This window comes from Liolophura sinensis, chromosome 6, assembly GCF_032854445.1.
Source record: "Liolophura sinensis isolate JHLJ2023 chromosome 6, CUHK_Ljap_v2, whole genome shotgun sequence".
NCBI classification, from domain to species: Eukaryota; Metazoa; Mollusca; class Polyplacophora; order Chitonida; family Chitonidae; genus Liolophura; species Liolophura sinensis.
In genome coordinates this window covers 21,832,685-21,852,769 of record NC_088300.1, presented here as the reverse complement: position 1 = coordinate 21,852,769, position 20,085 = coordinate 21,832,685, and the positions used below count along the sequence as shown (strand labels likewise).

The 20,085-nt window shown below is 38.0% G+C and overlaps 1 protein-coding gene across 1 annotated transcript in view; it reads left to right on the top strand.

The window, feature by feature from the left end:
- Window positions 1-20,085, top strand: part of LOC135467002 (muscle-specific protein 300 kDa-like) — a 207,830-nt gene that overhangs the window by 94,226 nt on the left and 93,519 nt on the right. Inside the window, 20 exon segments of the mRNA XM_064744755.1 lie at window positions 24-169; window positions 658-810; window positions 1,519-1,683; window positions 2,380-2,646; window positions 2,648-2,704; window positions 3,147-3,293; window positions 4,463-4,627; window positions 5,148-5,474; window positions 5,788-5,940; window positions 6,125-6,289; window positions 6,474-6,941; window positions 7,529-7,693; window positions 8,177-8,503; window positions 8,969-9,121; window positions 9,894-10,058; window positions 10,691-11,017; window positions 11,829-11,981; window positions 12,637-12,804; window positions 13,057-13,233; window positions 19,840-20,001. Coding sequence (XP_064600825.1) covers window positions 24-169; window positions 658-810; window positions 1,519-1,683; window positions 2,380-2,646; window positions 2,648-2,704; window positions 3,147-3,293; window positions 4,463-4,627; window positions 5,148-5,474; window positions 5,788-5,940; window positions 6,125-6,289; window positions 6,474-6,941; window positions 7,529-7,693; window positions 8,177-8,503; window positions 8,969-9,121; window positions 9,894-10,058; window positions 10,691-11,017; window positions 11,829-11,981; window positions 12,637-12,804; window positions 13,057-13,233; window positions 19,840-20,001 — 4,010 coding nt within the window.

Genomic DNA, 20,085 nt, shown 5'->3' with positions numbered 1-20,085 from the left:
GTATTCTGTGTTTTTGTATTCAGAGGGTTTGGTGAGCTCGTGGAGGGAGTATGGGGAACTGTATGAAGATCTGAGTCAGTGGTTCAGGGACTGTGACTCACGGATGAAGGAGCGTTCAGGTCCCCAGGCTACCCTGGAGGATAAGACTGCACAGCTGGAGCAGCAGAAGGTAAGAAGTCTCTTAGTGTTTCCTCTGTGTCAGAGGTGACAAAAAAAGTAAATGTTCGGACTGTTCAGCTGAGGACAGTAGCCCATTGCAGCGAGGCCATGAGTTCAAAATCAGCTCTGGTTAGGCTGGCTTTAGTTTTACACCAATACTTTGGACTTAACCATTGTCCAGTTTGTTTTGACCATAATCCTGCCTTATAAGTGAAATATCTTCAGTACTATAGAAATGTATTTATTTATTTATTTCATTGGTGTTTTACACCGTGCTGAAGAATAGTTCACCTGTATAACATCAGCCAGCATTATGGTGGGTGAAAACTGGGCATACTATAGAAATCAATAATCAGATAAATGTATAAAATAAGTATAGATTATTATAAATTATGTTAATAACTCTAAATTCGTTCACAAGTATGGGAAGATTAAAGTGTTGATTTAATGAAATATTTACAAACAACCTGATCAAAAATATTTTTGAAATGCTTATAGGCTGAGCATGAGGGTATCCTGGCTCAGCAGGATAGGTTTGACGAGCTGACAGAGCGTGCCCAGACCTTACTACAGTTTACTACTGACAGTCGTCTGACGTCCCAGTTAGCCCAGCTGAGTACCCGTTACACTGCCACCATGGCTACCTCCAAGGTGAGTCTGCCCACTTCTTGTACCTGAACTACTCCTGTGGCTCTGGCATGATGAATGTGATGCCAGTATTTGTATTGTGTCAAAGATAGTTATGATTTGTTATAATAAAACTCTTATAGTTTGTGCTCTATAAACAGTCTTAGTGGACCTGTGTTAGTAGAACTATTACTTGAGTTGAGTGATTTTAAGGTAATATTCAGGGTTAGGACATCAGACATTATTGTAATAAATTTATTTGGAAATGCTACTCTAAATCCTCAACAGATTTGACCAGTAAAACATGACTCAAAAAGTTAATTTGAAAACATACTGCATTTCACCTTTAGTTAGTCTAGCATGTTTCGAGTGACACATCTTGCTTGATTCTGATTAATTCGTTAATCTAGTAGTGCCTCTTAAAAGGCTTTTGTGAAATCCGGTGAATTTATGAGATAAATTTGAACGTTTGCATCAAAAATATCATTTTAAGACCTTTATGCTTTGAAATGTTCATTTTCACATACCAGACTTTAATTGAAATACAGTAATTCAAAAGGCTTTAAAAGAAATGTATTGTCCGGAAAACAAAAACATCCTGCCTGGATGAGACAGCATTCCTTGCCGAAACATCTGCACTATCTGTGTCAAATTTGTAAAGGATTTAGAGTGATCGTTTAATAAGGAAGTTTTTGAATGTATTTACTAATGTAGTTACGATTGTATGTACAGGACCTGATGAAGCGTTATGAGCAGCATGTCCAGGACCATGAGCAGTACAAAGAGGCATACACCGAGGCCTGGAGCTGGTTACAAGCTACAGAGGATAGACTGTCAGCTTGTAAAAACACCACAGGGGACAAGTATCTGCTGCAGACTCAGCTGGAGAAGCTACAGGTAATTCAGCCTCGTTAGCTGTAAGTAGGAACATCAGGTTAGCCCTCATGACAAATATGGAACAAAGATTATCCACTGCCAGAAATTGGCTCTGTCTCTGGAGAAAGCCAAGTAATGGACAACTTCAGCGTCTGTCTTGTCTGTACAGTATGATTTCACCATTTCTGGATGTACTATTAATTCTGGGGTGGGTTCAGACTTTCAGACTCTGTCCTCAATGTCCTACTAGTTGGTGGGGCTGTAATGTGGACACTGTAGATTTATTCACTCATGAAACCAAATGCCATCAAGTGTCCATTGCATTTGCTCCCTGGTGGCCACTGGAGGAGGTAGTGGCCACTGGAGGAGGTAGTGGCCACTGACGCATCGTTCCATTTGCCACTGTAGGAGACCAGCGGTGTCATTACGGCCACTGAGTCTGACGTCGGTGGAATCAACATCATGAAACATAGGAAAGAATATTTTCTGTGAGATTTTCTTGAATTTTCCCTTTTTAACTGTGAAGTTGCAGGAGCATGGAAATTGCGGATTCTCGTGCAAGAAATAACATAAAGGCCCAGTTCAGATAGTGTGTAAATATTGCAACTAGATAGAAGTAAGTCTTCTGTTACCACAAAACTTATACTTAATTATAAATTTGTTGATGTGTGTATACATATAATCATGTCATTATAATTAATCCAATTCACATTTCAGGAGTTTGCTATCCTGAAGGATGAGGGTCAGCTGTTAATTCACTCTGCAAACACCTGGTCAGAAAAAACCTTGACGAACACATCGTCGTCAGGTAAGGATCTGATTTGGGATGAGATCCAGCAGCTTCAGCGTAGCTGGGAGGGGTTGATGAGTGACATGACAGGTACCAAGGTAACGCTGGAGGCGTGTCTGATGAAGTGGTCAGACTATGATGGCAGTCTCTCTCAGATACAGAAATGGATGAAGGAGATGGAGCGTAAAGTTCGGGGAGACAGACAGTCAGGCTGACCTGGGTGAGAAGAAGGCTTGTCTCTTCAGGCTCAAGGTGAGGGACATTGGTTGTGGTTGTGCAAGATTAGTTGACTGTCACAAATATCTTTCCTCTATGACAGCCTCGGGCATTTACAAAAGACTTTTTCCCTTGCATTGTTTGTTCTGAACAATCTAGAAATGTTGAATAGTACGTAATGTTTTTCACTGCACTCATTATGGCATATTAAGTGCTAATAATGTCACGTGCACATTTCTCACTCTTTACAAACCCCGCCTTATAATGGGTGCAAAGATTTCAACTTGTGTAGGGTGTACATTTACTATGGGAAATAGTGATGTCATAAACTTTATGACTTAACGTGTGGGTAAGTCTGAGACTGTCGTAATAACCTCTTAAGGGGATTCTGTGTACAGATACTTTTATGTACTTTAGTGAATTAGCAACACTTACTAAACCTTGACATTGACAGTGATTATGGTTTATTTTTCCCCAGGGTTTATATCAGGACATCACAGCTTATCAGCACATGGTGGACTCTGTCACCTCTAAGGCACAGGAGTTGGCCCAGTCTGACAAAAAAGTGGGCAGTGACTTGTCTCAGATAGCTGAACGCTACAACAGCCTGCATGCTACAGCCAAGGTTTGGAAGATAGGCCAATAATGTACAGTGTTCAATAGTATTGGTCCCAAGGGTTTTTTTTGCTGTACTACCAAACATCCCTTTAATTCAGGTTGAAGTGTGCTTCCGTAATTGGGTATGACTATAACGTTTCACTCTCAGAAACAGATGCTTTTCTCCATATATATTTCATTTAGTTGCTGAGAAGTTAAATATAGTTTGGACCCATCCATTCTTAAAATCATCTGAAAATTTCCTGTTAAGATTTAAATTTTTAACACTTTTCGGGCAGTAGAGGTTACTGTTGTTTTGATTGTTAAATGTCAATGATGTTGCTTGTTATTAATATGTCTTTGAGTTTTGCAGGTGTGCTTCTTTCGTGTGGAGCTTTTTGATCTTCAATTTCCAAAGCTTTTTTATTAATAGTTAATGATTTTGGGTGCGCTTTGATCTTTGAGGTGTACAAATTACTTTGCGCGTTGCGTAAAATTTTGACCAAAGTAATGTGCAATCCTGCTTGATGATACATCAGTCTAAAGGCAGTATTATTCGGAGAGGTGTTAATTTGATGTTTTTGTTTGTTGTGTGCTGTATTTTTATGTTAAAACAGGATATGGTTATATTTTTTGCTTCACATGGGCTTTTATTTGCATATTTTTTCTAGCATTTGTAATTTGACTGCCATATTATAACATAACTTGTAACACTGCAAGCAAGGTGCATGCTCATTCGGGAGAAGTTGTAACATTGAGCTTTACAAATATGTATATTACGATTTGTATATATCAGGGGATTATGGCTGTAATACTCTGATATATACAAATCATATATGGAGATGGATGTTGTTATTATGCTGGTATTATGTGGAATCAATGCTGCAGATTTATTTGCACATTGGTGCGTGATTCTTTGATTTTCACATTTTTGATGTATAATATTCATACAATTGACTCTTTACTTGGTAAATATAGGCTTATTAGAGACTTACAGAAAATGTATAAAATGTACATTTACAAGTATTAATCTTTTTTGTAATCATGTTTTCTCAAGATTTTACTTGCACAGTTGTTTTAAGGCATAGATTACTGGTTTTTGCGTTATTGGCAAAAGAAAAAACACCTTCAGTATTGAAGGAAAATTTTGTTAAAGCTGAAAGCAATTCTGACAGTTGGTGAATTTGGTGTTTTCAGGTATTGCTGGAGAAAGGAGAACAGAGTGTGCATCAGCACCAGGAGTATCAGGATGCTTCTAACACCTTCCTTAGCTGGCTGAGGGGGGCGCGAGAAAAACTGGTCACCTGTTCCGATACCTATGGGGACAAAGCAGCCATTATCGGAAAAATTGACAAAGCTAAGGTAGGCAGAAGAGTCGCTCTTACATGTATCATAATGTATAATATCTGTGTATGACAGTGTTCTACCATTCTACGTTTTTTGGTAGTTCAGAGGTCAGAATTTGAAAGTATCACATGACTTAAACATTATGCAGTTTTACAAACTGCTCATTCAGACGAGCTAGCGGTATTCTCTGCATGCCTTGTTTCTCTTGTGTCAGCACACAGTGAAATGTCAGTTACTTGCAGCCTGCCAAACGTGGGGTGGGGTGGTTTACCCCAGTCAGAAAACTGACTTCTGTTGTACATGTGAAAAATTCAAAATAATAAATTACAGACATTAAGCCAGAGAAGTATACATTAATTGTTGATATATTGTCATTGTCATAGAATGAATATATGATTTTCGCAAAAATGCCACATTGACAAAGTTACAGCTATTTAGTAGAAACAGCAATTATAGAAGTTGAAACAGAATTTGTCTGTAGTTACAAGTTTGTTGATGCGTATGACTTATTGAAAATATTGTCATTGTATGAAAGGGCCTGTCACAAAATCTGAGCGAAGGGACAAAGAAGCTGATGGATTGTACTGTAGCATGTGAGGGTACATTACCTAACACATCACCCCAGGGTCAGACCAAACTTAGGCAGGAGCTTCAGGAAATGAACAAGGACTTTGAGGACTACAAAGAGGAACTGACTTCGGCCCAGTCTCAGCTAGAGGGCTGTCTCCTTAAGTGGAACGACTTTGAGGATGGTTACCAGCAGTTCAGTGATTGGCTCAAGGAAACAGAGGACTATTTGAAAGCAGAGCTGGAGCTGAAGGCTACTGTGGAAGAGAAAAAAGAGCACCATCTGAAGTACCAGGTATTGTAATTTTTTTCCTTGGGGTTGTCTTTGTTAGCATGGTCTACTTTCTGTATTTGTAAGATAGCAAGGTGTATAAATAAAGCAGTGATATTTCTAAACTCACAAACAAGTACAGTATTTCTAAGCGTTTCAAATTGCAGTAGTCTTGTTATTTACTGTGAGTTCAGTGAAACCACTCCAAAGTGAAATTTATAAAGTGCTATTTGTCGGAATGGAAATGAGAGGAGAAAAAAAGTAAAAGTTTCATTTATATGTGATAAATATTACTAAATTTCAATTATTTAGGGTATGTGCCTGCTTTTTTCTTCAGCGTTTCCACGATGAAGTTAAAGCTCGCCAAGGTGTCCTGGACACAGTGAATGAGAAAGCTCAAGCTCTTTTGAAGATGAATGCCGATGCCAAATTGTCTCATGCCATCACTCAGTTGACAACAAAATACCAGGCAGCTCTCTCCCTGTGTAAAGTAAGACTTAGTTTTGGCATCTTTGAAAATAGTATTGTAATATAGAAGTAAATTACCTTACATGTAAAACTATCGTTTAACATTATTGAGAAATACAAACGTTCAGTTTATTAATAGTTTTATAACTTACAAAAAAGTATCTTTACAATGTGCTTGTGGTAATTCCTGAATTTTTTATTCAAAGGATTCAGTGAAGAAATTAGAGAGTTACCATGGTGACCACAAGGCTTACAAGATCAGCCTGGAAGAGTTCACAGATTGGCTGGAAGATGCCAAGGTCAAACTTAAGCAGACCAATGACACAAGTGGATCCAAAGATGATGTCAACAGTCGATTAGATCAAGTCAGGGTATGATTTTATCCATTTTGTTTAAATTATATAGGTTGATTCCAAATGTTTCTGGATTTTTGTGAAATACCATATGGACTTTTGACCTCCTGCTACCATGAAATTTATTTTTTAAGTTTTTATTTTTTGTAAAATTTCCAAATTTTCCATTACCATAATAATTTTCGTTATATTTCCATTCTAGAATATCCAAGCAGTGTTAGATCAAGGACAGAGTAAACTGCGAACACTGGTAGACAATTCTGAGAAAACTCTCATGAATACCAATCCTGAGGGTTGCCAGATAATACGTCAAGAAATTGATGCCATGAAAGCCGAGTATGACCAGCTCAAAACTCAGTCATCAACTGCAAAGCGAGAACTGGAGGAAGCTTTGTCTCATTGGGGTGACTTTGATCGTGCATACGACCAGCTCAATGATTGGATAACAGACACAGAGGCCAAGGTCAGAGGGCAGCCAGAGTTAAAAGCAGACCTTCCTGAGAAGAGATCATCCCTGGAGAAGTACCGGGCGATCCTTGGAGATGTGGAAGCCCACAGAGACCTCCTGGACAGGCTAGAACAAAGGGCTGGTCTACTGAAGGATCCTAGTGCTGTGGCTACCTTGTCAGAACTGCGAGAAAGGTACCAGTCTCTGCTGGCCGACTCTAAGGTAAATATTGCTCTTTGTGCTGTATACAAATTTTAAATTATACTGATTCAAAGTATGTGCATATTAATGTGTGATACATTTAAATATGGTACAGGCACAAAAGATGCAGTTCAATATTTATGCATTTTTGATTGGGTTTGTTTGCCTGAAATGACAAGCACGTCTGTTTCTGTCTTCAAAATAGTGTTTAAAATTTAGTAGGTGATGGAGTGAATGGTTTTATTTATGTGTTCACAGAGACCTTTAATTTTACTTCCAAAATTGCATTTTTAGAGGTAAATAAATGTTTTCAATTGATATTAGTTTTTCCTCTCTTCCACACAAGACACAAAAGACCTTTCTGAGATCGATAGAACTGTCACAATCTGGGGAAATGAGTAACTAGTTCATGGACAGATTTTAAGTCAACTGCCATATTGCATTCAACAGGTAACACTGAATCAGTATGTGTCATTATGTTCTGTAGTATTCCCTAGGCTTTACAGTGTCATCCATCTCAGTCCCACCCAAAAAAGCCCGCTGTAAAATAAACGTAAGTGTGCCATAATACACCAACTAAATTTGTATCAAATGTTTTATTTGCTCAGGAGGGTGTAGAGAGGATGGAGGAGCAGGTGACTTGTCATGAGGACTACCGTAAAATGTACAACGACTCTGTGTCGTGGTTGTCTGAGGCCAAGCGTAAGCTCCAGCGCCTCAACGACAGCTCCGGGGACTGTCAGTCTCTGGAGGGAAGGCTCAAGGCTATACAGGTAAGTCCCATGAGCCTCAGAATTTCTGTTTGATAAGAGATAGTTCTCGGATGAACATTTTCTAAATTGTCTATTTGGGCTGAAGGTTGCCTTGTTGTTCAATATTTTGTCGAAATGGCTATTTTTCACCTTGATATTATGGTTCAGAGTTTGAGGTGTTTGATTTTGCTCACATTTCAACTGTTTTAGCAACTATTAAATTGGTGAAAACTGAAAATATAAGTGTCCATGCTGAAAAATCAGCTTTCTAGTTTACCATTGGGGTTTGTGCATATGAAAACGTCCATGATGAACATGTACTTGCTTTTCAGTCATGTATGCACCAGTAAAAGTCAGCTCTTTCCTCCATGCACTCCAGTTTCCTCCATTTATAAACATCACCCCTCATCATATAAGTGAAAAAATTTTGAACATGGCATTTAACAGTGTGTGTGAATTTGTGTATACATTTACTTGACATGCTTGTCTTTGTTTTTAACTCAGGAGTTTCATGCAGACATGAATCAAGGGGAAGAACTTGTGAGTAAAACTGCTCAGCTTGCTGACACACTGCGTCTGAGTACAGCGCCCAGAGGCCAGGATCTGATTGGTCAGGAGATTCAGACTCTCAAGGATGATTGGCACACATTTAACGTTGCCCTGGGCGAAGTTGAGGGTAACCTTGAGACAGGTGTGTCAGACTGGAAGCAGTACGAGCAGGAGTACACTGACCTTCAGGCCTGGTTAGAGAGTGCAGATCAGAAGGTCAAGAATATGTTGACCCCACAGGATGGGCTGGCTCACAAACAACAGCTGAGAGATGATGGACAGGTAAGACAATTGATGCCTGTGAAACATTTATCCTAGAGAGTGAGTGATGTGTAGTATTCTCACTGGTCACATTGTCTGGGTGATGTTTTTGGTGGGAAATTTGCATGTGCTTTCTTTCACTTAAAGTTTTGTGTCTTTTAAATGACAAGTTTTGCCTGACTGTTATTGATTTATTGGCCTTAAAGGGCTATTTAAGAAGGGGGGCTTTTTTTGTTCTGAGTGTTCAGATTTCTTATCTGAAAAACTAGTGTTGGCTTCTAGAGTATCATTTGAAGGCTTTATGTGCTTCTGAAGGTCCATTTTGAGAGGCCAAATTTAGGTGAATTACAGTGCTTTGTTTCTCATAGGTTATTTCATTCTTGAGTCATTGTCAAGCATGTGAGAAAATACAGTTACTTGTATTGCCAAAGGATAAAATGAGAGTGTTAGGTAAAGCTGTTCAGGAAATTTTCTTCTTGTACCCAGACTTTGTACGAGGAGATCATAGAGAAGAAAGCTGCCCTGGACAGCGTCAGAGCTGATGCCGAGAATGTGTCCCAGCGGAGCAGTGACCCCCGTGTGTCTACCAGTGTCATGCAGATGTCCTCTAAATACCAGGCTCTGGTCACTGCAGCCAAGGTGGGCATAGAGACAAGTCATCACAACTCAGGGCTCAAAAGGGGCCTGGAAAACCTAGGAATTTGAAAAAAACTTTTCCAGGTGTTGGATAGCCTGGAAAATTAGGGGGTTTTTAATGGGGCATGGAAAAATTTAAAATTGAGACTAAAAAATTAACGTTAACGTAAATTTTTTTTGCAACTTGCTGTAAATCTTAAACCTGTTCAGCCACCAAAGCACTTTTCTCAGTTGAATTTATGCTTACAGTTATTATGCAAGAGATGCTGAAAATGATTCGTTTGTGTCATTGAAGGTGCAAGCTTCATAAAACTGCAAATTATTTCTCTACCCCATAGGGTTATATCAGAATGTTTCCAAATATTGGTTTGCAGAGGCAGTTGAAGAATTAGGGTACTAGAAATTGTTTAATACGCTGCTGTGTGCATTTATATGTGAAAGACTGAAAGTTCAACTAAGGTCATTTTACATTGCTTTAAGGTAAATGTAAGTGTAAAGGATTAATTCTAGTTACCTGGAAAGTATGAGTTTTGGGCCTGGAAAATCATTGAAAAAGCCTGGAAATAGGAGATATTTACCTTGTAGAAACCCTGCAACAGGTGCCTTTTTTCTGCTTGCGGTATACATATAAAAACAGAAATATTAGACTGTTCATTTTCTGGGGTGTTCTCTTCTTTCAGTTGAAAGGATACACTGATAATGTGTCTTTTTTAGTCTTATTTAGGAAATAATCACATCTGATATACTCTATTATTCTTGTACTGTTTGTTTACAGAGCATGGTCCACCGTCTGAAGGAGAACGCCGCAGATCATGAGGCGTACAATGAATCGTATGACGAGTGTTTACAGTGGCTGGACATGACCCACAACAGGTTGAAGGAGTGTGGGGATTCCTCCACAGACTGGCACACTGTTACACACAAGATGGATGTCATCAAGGTATGTGGAAACGCCAAACTTGTGGGCCCTCGTCTGTAGATTTGTGATGTGGACCTACGTATTGGCATGCTGTTAGTTGATGTAATGTTTGGCCGCTGTCCTAGTGTCATTCGTCTATGCTACTCAACTGTAGGTTAGTCTAGGAAGAATAATTGAGTGATTTCTGACTGATGGTCGGTACATAGAAGAAAAGTTCATGTGTTAGAATGAAAAACTTTGTTGAACATTGTACTGAAAACTTTTTTGGTTAAATAACTTGTTGACTTTGTCCATTTTAGTGGTGATATGTTGCCCAGCCAGGAAGGTAATTCAGCGTGCAGATTGTGGTGGGCTCTGCTTGTTTGCTCCCACCATACTGCTGACCGCTGCCGTATAAGTGAAATATTCTTGAGAAAAGCGTAAAACACCAGTGAAATAAGTACATAAATAAGAAATTTGAGTGACAGACAAAAAAGCTCAGGTTCTTGAAAATGTTATTCAACAAAATTGGCTTTAAGCAGTTATAAATGTTCTGCATGTTTTACATCAGCTCTTAAATATCCAATTTCATGACAGTGCCTTAGAAAACCTTACATTTACATCAAAACAAGCTTTATTTACTTCGATTGATTTTTGTATGATTTTGTTTGTAGGCAATCACCAGCAGCATGGATGAGGGTCTAGAAAAGGTGAACCAATGCTGTGACCTTGCCGAGAAAATTCTGCCCAACACCGGCGGGGCTGGCAAGAAAATCATCGAGCAGGAAATCACGAAGTTGACTCAGGACTGGGAGCATATGAACAAAGAGATCAACGACTGCTCAGGAATGCTGGAAGGCGTCCAGTCCAAGTGGCACGAGTATGAGAAGTATTACGGCAGCTTTGTCAAATGGATGACTGAAGTGGAAGGTGTTCTGGCGACGGAGCCAGAGGCTAAGGCTCAGCTGGTTGAGAAGAAGACTCAGCTAGATAAATACAAGGTGAGGAAACCTGCTCTTATCAAGTGTACTGGGAGTAATTAAACAGTGGTCTTTTTTTCTGGTTTTGTGCATCAGACGATTTCTTGCACGTAAGAAAATTGCTTCAGAAAGCTTTCATTGATTTATTAAGCTTTCAAGCCTATCTTTTTTTTTTGAAAGCAAGTGACTGAAACTTTTCTGTGTGGAATTAAGAGAATCGGAGTAGTCAGAAAATGGAGAAATGTTAATTTTGGGGGGGGGGGGGTACATCCTATCATTTAAATAGTGATTTAACACTAACAATATTTAATAAAATACATGAGCTCTTTCAATGGCATTTACAAGTTGAGTTGGATAAGGTACCAAATAATTGGATCATGTCTTCTATTTGTAGGCACTAACACTGTTATCATGCACAGTTTGATAACAGTGTTAGTGCCTATACCCAAACATCGCTCAGTGACTAAATAGATACATATCTATATGTGATCCATATATTTGTTATGTTAGTATAAGTGAAGATTTCAGTATCATTTCGTCTGTCAACATTTGTCTGTTCTTCAGTCAGTAATTGCAAACCCACCTGAGCTTTGCCTAACTGGGTTGTTGAGAAACAGGCTGCATATTTTAAGGGTACTTCACTATGAAGGCCAGTCAAAACTGTTGAAATACAGACATGTAAATTGCAAAAATTTAGAGTTTACCCAAAACTGTTGAAGCTGCCATGATTTTTTGGTTTGTCATTCACTGCATTACAAGTCAACATTGTTGGTAACAACTGCACAGTAAATCAATTCAATAAATGTTAACTTCTGATGTTTGTTTTTCCCAGTTGATCTTGACTGACATAGAGCAGCATGAACAGCTGCTGACTGAGCTTGGGGAGAGCGTGGCTAACCTGGAGAGTCAGGGGGAGAATTCTGAAGTGGCAGAGTCCCTGGCCCAGCTACAGACACGATATGACACACTTGTTAACAATGCTCAGGTAAACAAGGCAGACACGATATGACACACTTGTTAACAATGCTCAGGTAAACAAGGCAGACATGATATGATACACTCGTTAACAATGCTCAGGTAAACAAGGCAGACATGATATGATACACTCGTTAACAATGCTCAGGTAAACAAGGCAGACACGATATGACACACTGGTTAACAATGCTCAGGTAAACAAGGCAGACACGATATGATACGCTCGTTAACAATGCTCAGGTAAACAAGGCAGACATGATATGACACACTTGTTAACAATGCTCAGGTAAACAAGGCAGACACGATATGATACACTTGTTAACAATGCTCAGGTAAACAAGGCAGACACGATATGACACACTTGTTAACAATGCTCAGGTAAACAAGGCAGACATGATATGATACACTCGTTAACAATGCTCAGGTAAACAAGGCAGACACGATATGATACACTCGTTAACAGCCCATAGCTTAAAAACATGACATGATACACTTATTAATTACACTGTGGTAAATAACAAGGTGGACATGATATGACATCCATGTTAACAAAGCTCAAGTAGAAAACAAAACAGACATGATATGATACACTGGTTAACAGTGCTCAGGTAACAAGAAGGTAGACAATATGACAATAAACTGGTGTCTGATGTTTGTGTATTTAGGACACTGTGGAAGAGCTGGAGCACAGCTATGAGGAGCACCTGGCCTACCAACAGGCTCAGCAGGACTGTGAGAAATGGCTCTTACAGACCTCCTTTAGGCTTATGTCCCACAACGCTCTGAACGTCAGCACGCTGGAACTGACCCAGAGGCAGATTGACAAACACAGGGTGAGAGAAACTGCTATTCTTTCGTGGGTACAAGTTAAGACGAAGGACATTGTAAACGTCATCATATGATTGCAAATATGTGGAATATTAAAGACATTGAGCCACAAACAAGATTTAATCGAGGTGCCTTATGGATAGTTTTCGCTTACCTTATTCTTAAATGCTGATTTTGGGTTCATAATGCTCCATGATACTGTATAAGGTACTTTCTACAGTCCATGGATGTCATTCTGAATTCTCTGTTCTCTACAGGCCTTGCTAACCGAAATTGAAAACTATCGTGACACCATTGAACAAGTGACTGACAAAGGTCGTGACCTCTTAGAGAGCAATCCCAGAGTTCCAGAGCTGCGTCAGCAGGTCGATTCTGAAATAAAAAACCTTGAGGAGAGCTACATGAACCTTCAGGCTACAGCTGTTCAGATCAAGGTAAGGATCTATCATTATCATTTTAAATATTTATCATTTCAATTGCTCAAACACGAGATTTTTGTTCAGGGAGTTATCAAGATTTCCCTGTGTCCATTGTTCTCAAGACCTTTGCTGTAATAAGTGGTTGATGGTGGTGTTGTGTGGTCTTGCATGACGTTTAGTAGAGACCACTTGCCTTCCACCGACATGGCACTTGTCACACATTGGAGAGTTCACGAATAACTCTCCCAATGTTGGTGGTTTACTCCAGACACCTTGATTTCCTCCTCCTATGAAAGAGTTAAAAATTCTTGAGTAATATTACATCCGCAGGTAAATTATTTTCCCACAGGTTACTTTAAGAAAATTAACGCGAAAATCTTATAAAAGTAACCATAGCAGTACACATGGCACTGCCTTGTGAAATGGCCTACATTGCAACAACATTATTGCAGGTTGCTGGACAGTTACTGCACCCAGTTGCTGCAGGTTGCTGGATAGTTACCACAACCAGTTACTGCAGGTTGCTGGACAGTTACTGCACCCAGTTACTGCAGGTTGCTGGACAGTTACTGCACCCAGTTACTGCAGCTTGCTGGACAGTTACTGCACCCAGTTACTTCAGGTTTCTGGACAGTTACTGCAGCTTGCTGGACAGTTACTGCACCCAGTTACTGCAGCTTGCTGGACAGTTACTGCACTCAGTTACTGCAGCTTGCTGGGCAGTTACTGCAGGGTGCCAGACTGTTTCTGCTGTTTAAATACCTTAAAACTGATCAGATACTTTTATGAGAATTTGTAGCTGCATGAAATTATTCAGGATTGTGTTTGTTTTGTTTGCAAATACACTCAAGTTTTCGGCTTCTATAAAATGCTTTGCTGTGCATAGGTTTCCCACAAGTGTACATCAATATTCCCTCCCCTATGACTTGCAGTTATCCAACCCTTTTGCAAATATCCAATCCATTCATAAGAAATTCAAATGTTATCCTTTCTTAAAGAAACAGTATCCTGCTTTTGCCACCATTTGATGTGTTTGGTTAGTTACTTGTATATGAAATTGATGTTTTCAGGTGTATAATTAGCTTTCTAGACATAGTTTGGCGTTATCTCTTAACTGTAATGACCCCATCAAGTAGAATGTGGTGATAAGAAAATATGGCAGTTTATTTAAGTATGCAAAGTACATTGGGGGGTTTAAATGCTGGGTCATTATAAATTAAGAAAACACAAAATGTGAAGGTCTCAATAGAATGATGCGGAATTTTGCGCTCCTATTTTCTGAAGAAGATGCTGGTGTGTGGTATTTTCCCTTCTACACCCCGGGTGTGCTCACAGTGTAGCATGTCTACAGGAGAGACGTGAGATGACTTCATGTTGTGTTTGTATATCCTAGCCTTGGCAGCATGGTTGAAGTCCATAGCTTAAACCCGGCTCATGATGCTTATAGTGGCATGAAAGATTGTGCTGACTGAGAAGATTTCAATGCATGCTTAGAAAATCAGAAGAAAAAAAAGAGTCTGAATTAAGATTTCATGTTACGGATGGTTTTATAGTTTTCTAGTTTGTATTTTGAGCTTGTCAATTTTGAACTGAGGCCAGGGTTTGCCATAGTCTCTCAATTCACCAAGGGCATAATCTCATATTCATGTATTTGTTTTGACACCTTGTGGGTAAAATTGAAGTTTGTTAGTTCCTCATTGGCAAGGTAGTTCGTAAAGCCGAGGCTGTAATTAACAGGTGTTTGTTTTGTGCTCCACAGGTAGTGCTGGCTCACCTTGATCTCTTCTACAGCTAAAGGGGCTAAGCCACACAGATAGGCACTCATTTTCTCACCCAATTGCACCATATTGTCACCATAGAGCACCCTTACTCTCTCTTTATACTCATCTCTTTAGTTCTGCTTTTTTGTGAAATTTCTGTATATCGAGGTAACCCAGATGTTGTTAATAGTTTGAAATTTCAAATGTTGCATTCTAACAATCTCTTCATGGAGTCAGCCAATCTTTCGTGTGATGTTTATATAGAACATTTTGTGCTCAAAGATTAAGGCAAAATCTTACTTGTCACATTGTTAGTTATATTTTGTAAGTTGTTAATGTAAAGTTGTAGGAAGTAGAATGCTTTGCAACATAATGTTGTCTCCAAGATGAAGAAACGCAGACTATTAAAATCATAAACTATAATAATGTTTTCACTCTATTTATTTTTTTTTTAATTCAAGTGCTACATACAGTGGTTTAAAACTGGGTCCAAATGTAGTGGCTTTTGTTTGCTTATAGGAAAGTGACTATTCCAGTTTTTAAAGATTCTTACAGTTGTTTTGTTATTATTTTGAGATCAGTGTTATAATTATTTATGTGATAACTAAATGGTATCCACCAGTGTCATCTTTACCGATGACTGAAATCCTACCCAAAGTTCTCTCTCTAGATAGGTTCATATAGATTCAGTGAGGTACTGCAGGAAAGCAAAAGCACTATCATTGTCATTCAAAAAAAAAAAGCATATATTTATATGTTCCCTATTTTAGCTGATTTTTTTTGATCACTAGAGTTAAGATCTCAACGTATTATTATTCTTCAACATTTTCGCGTGTTTGCAAGGTGTTTATTCAAGCATATTGTGAAGGCATTATTCTTTGTGGACTGATAAAATTAATATTGTTTTCGAAGCCCTGGAATTAGCCAATCTAATCAACGTAGCTTTGTGCGCAAATTGCAATGAAAGTTGCTCTTTTATATGCAAAAAGGTTGAGTAATTGGGGTAATATTTGTTCTCTCAAGCCAGCTGTGGTGTTGTTGGGTTTTAGTCTGTTAGCCTATACATGTACATGCGTACATATGTGTTTATATAAACATTCATATGTTTGGTGCTATATATCAAAGGTTACACAGTAGCAAAAGGATAATATTTTATTATGCCCATATACACATTTTATTACTGGACTGCTATAAACTGTTTACATGTTGTTAAATGTACTTTGAGTTTTGTGTAGACGTTTGTCATATTCGTTAACATTCCAAATGTCAGTATTGTTTTAGAGATATTCTCTGGCATGGAGTATTCTATCCTGAGATAAAATTGATGATGTACACAAATTACTTTTTTTTGGTTTTATCCCAAACTGTCCAAATATGCCTTTCCTGTGATAAAATATACAGTGACATTTTGGTAGCAAATCCCATACATAATGCCTTTTATACAAAGTGTTTGAGTAGGTATACTTATCCATTGAATGTTGTGATAAACTCAGTTCCGTCCAATGAATTTTTTAAATTGTCTTTTTGATTTTTTGTTATTTTCTTCATGATTGTCAGTATTATTTTGAGACTTTTAAATAATTTTAAAGTATACATTAATGTGAAAGAATCTGGGGGAAGTAAGCATCTGCAGAAAGACCACTAAAAACTATATCCAGACACTGCTATTAAATATTTCAGAAATATGTTTTAATTATTTAAAGAAAAAAAGGTGAAATGGTTGAATGCTGTGATGGATGTTATAAAGTATAATGTCACTTAATTTACATTGACTTCCAAGGACATCTAACCAGATTGATCTGCATTAATTTTCAAGAAATTCTTGTAAAGTTTACATAATGTTTTCTCCTGCGCTTAAATAAGCTCTCGTACATTACGCACAGTGTTCAGGATAGAAACAGTTCGGCTTTTCATACATTAAATATGGTGTTTCAGATATAAAAACAAAAAGTTTGTTATGTCATTGACACTTAAAGTGTTGCATGATGTCCACCTTAGAAGTCAAACATTTCACTGCATTTCATTCAATTTAAATATCTTTATGAATCATAAATGTAGTTTTCAGTTGTCTTTCCTCAGTGCCCTTCACTTCAGTTATATTTTTCTTTCACTTTTATGAAAAAAGCTATCGAGGTACATGGGTAAACAGATGTTTTATTAAGTTTCATCGTGTGTGTCAGACTAGGTAAATGTTTTTTTTTAACATCATTTTATGCCAAATGTGAATGTTTTGTGCTAACATCATTGTGGACAATCTTTTATCAGGTTTTGTTGTTAAGGAACTAATAAAGTTTTTCAGCAAATATAATATTAAGTGTTTTGTTCTTTGTTCTGTTTGTTTAGATTTTACTATTATCAAATGGTGGCAATATACAGGTACTGGTGATACATACATGTATGTGAAGGGTTGCTAAAGTGTCTTCTGAATTAAATGCCCCCTGTCCTCCATCCATATATGTGTATTTACGGAAAAACTGTAGAATAAAATAACACTAAAAGAAAGTCCATCTACCTGATGTACATCTAACTCTGCCTGATGTATAGACCATGCAAAATCAGGTCTGTTCCCGATGAGAAAGAATGCCTACATGTAGCCACTGCCTTATCCTGATGATCTTCTGTTTAAGCAGCCAGTCAGAATTCTTTGGATGATTCACATGTGGAACCAATAAGCCAATCAGAATTTCTTGGTGATTCACATATCAAAACCAATAAGCCTGTAAGAATGTCGTGATGATTCACATATCAAAACCAATGAGTCAGTCAGAATTCCTTGATGATTCACATATCAAAACCAATGAGTCAGTCAGAATTCCTTGATGATTCACATATCAAAACCAATGAGTCAGTCAGAATTCCTTGGTGATTCGCATATCAAAACAAATGAGTCAGAATTCCTTGATGATTCACATGTCAAAACCAATAATTCATTCAAAATTCCTTGGTGATTCGCATATCAAAACCAATGAGTCAGAATTCCTTGGTGATTCGCATATCAAAACCAATAAGCCCATAAGAATTCCTTGATGATTCACATATCAAAACCAATAAGCCAATCAGAACATTAACAGTGTGGTGTGGCCAAAGTATTTGCATGCTGTGTACATCTGTTGACATGATGTGTATGATACAAGACACAAGGCCTAGATAGTACTTGTTCTATTGCATATTTATGTGCAAATGTTCTCAAAGAATCCACATAAATATATGTAGTAACCTGTCAGATAAATGATCATGGCCTTAATATGGTAACCCATGACCAGAAATCTGAATATATAATCAGGGACTAATGTATTTCACCTAACATAAAGCATTTTTCTTGTGATGCATTACGATTCATTTTGTTAGATTCAGATAGATTTATCCACCAGAGAATCAGTGTGAAAAGTGATTAATTTCTTAGCAGCAAAACTTATCAAAAATATTATTTTAAGGCCTTCACGTGCTTCTGAAAGTGCATTTTGTATACCAGACTTTAGGTGAAATATGGTATATCCCACAAAACAGTTATAGGCTGGGTTGGTTCTACAAAACTACTAGTATACTGACACTTGTTAGCATCATATGTTTCCAGGATAGTTACAATTAAGCTGGTATGTTGCCGCAGTAATTACAATAAGGCTTGTTGTAACTGCTATGCCAATGCATGCTAACCTACACATACATGTATTTTGCTGTTGTAATTAGAATTGAGGTGGTTGTAGCCACTGTGTTGCAACATGTTAAAGATTTACGTTGCCATGGTAGTTAATCAGACTAGTAGTGACTACCATGTAGCCACATGGTTAAGATTTGTGTTGCCGTGATAGATGTAATCAGCTTATGATTGCCTTGTGGAACAGCCCAGCATTCATTGTTTGGTTTCTGTAAAGTGTATTTGGAAAAAGCCTGAGTACAATGGCAACTGTCAGTGTAACGTGTTTTATCTGGTTCTCAGCTTTCCGTTCATGTATATACAAGTTTCACCACAGTAAATGGGATCTCATGAAGATTTTGAATTAAGTATTCAACAGTGAAACGTCATTGGACAAATCACATTTGAAGGAATATCGGGAAGATATTATGTTTACTGTCAAGCAGTGAAACTTTCATGGGGGTGGGGGGGAGATCATATCAAGACAAAAAAACATCATGTGATGATCTAGCCGTAATTGTCATCAAGTACTGAAGAAGAACTTGATTGTGGTCTTCATGGAAATGCTTGTATCAGCACCAGTCTATCATGATCAGGGCCAAGTTGTTCAAAAGTGTACAATGTACAAGTATTAGCAGTTAAGAAGTAGAAGAATTAAGAAGTATTAACTTTAGTCTGGACTGAGGTCCAATTAATGTAGTATTAAGTCTATTATTATGATTTACGCAAGGCTTCATTTTTAATACACTTTTAAATTAACCGACCCCATATCTATATACATGTATGGTGGGAAACGCTTAATGATGGGTCAGGTTGGGCTTGTGATACTGCTGTTGACATGTGACCTTTTTAACTCCAGAATATGAATCTTCTTGGTACTCATCCAGATTTGATGACTTGCCTTTTGCATTTTTAAAATGTTAGATATGTCATTGACCCTGGTATAAGGACTCCGGAGATGATAGATAGTGGTGATAATTTCATGATTCAGAGTAGGAACAAGATTTTGCGTTATTTAGCTCAAACAACTGAAAAATGAATGCTTATGAAAAATTAATCTGTAGTTGGGGCAGGATTTTTTTTATTTGCAACACCTAAGTCAATTAGCCACGAACATAGCCTGTTTACAGGTGATGTACATGTCAGAAAGGTGAAAGAGCATAACGTCAAAATTGATCCAATTTACAAATCACATTGTTGATCATCTTTAACTTAATTTGTTGTCAGAATCGCTTGTCAGACGTCCAGAAGAAATGGCAGGAGTACCAGTCTCTTTTGGAGAGCACAGACCAGTACCTTTCTGAGGACCTTGCTGATTGGCTGGATACAGCTAACACTGATGTACCAGATGACCTGCAGGAGGCAACCAAACAGCTGGAAGCAACTAAGGTAGGACACTGTACAAATAGTCATTTTGTGGTGAGAAAGTTCATTTCATTTTCACGTAATAGTTTTTTGAGAAATCAATTAGTC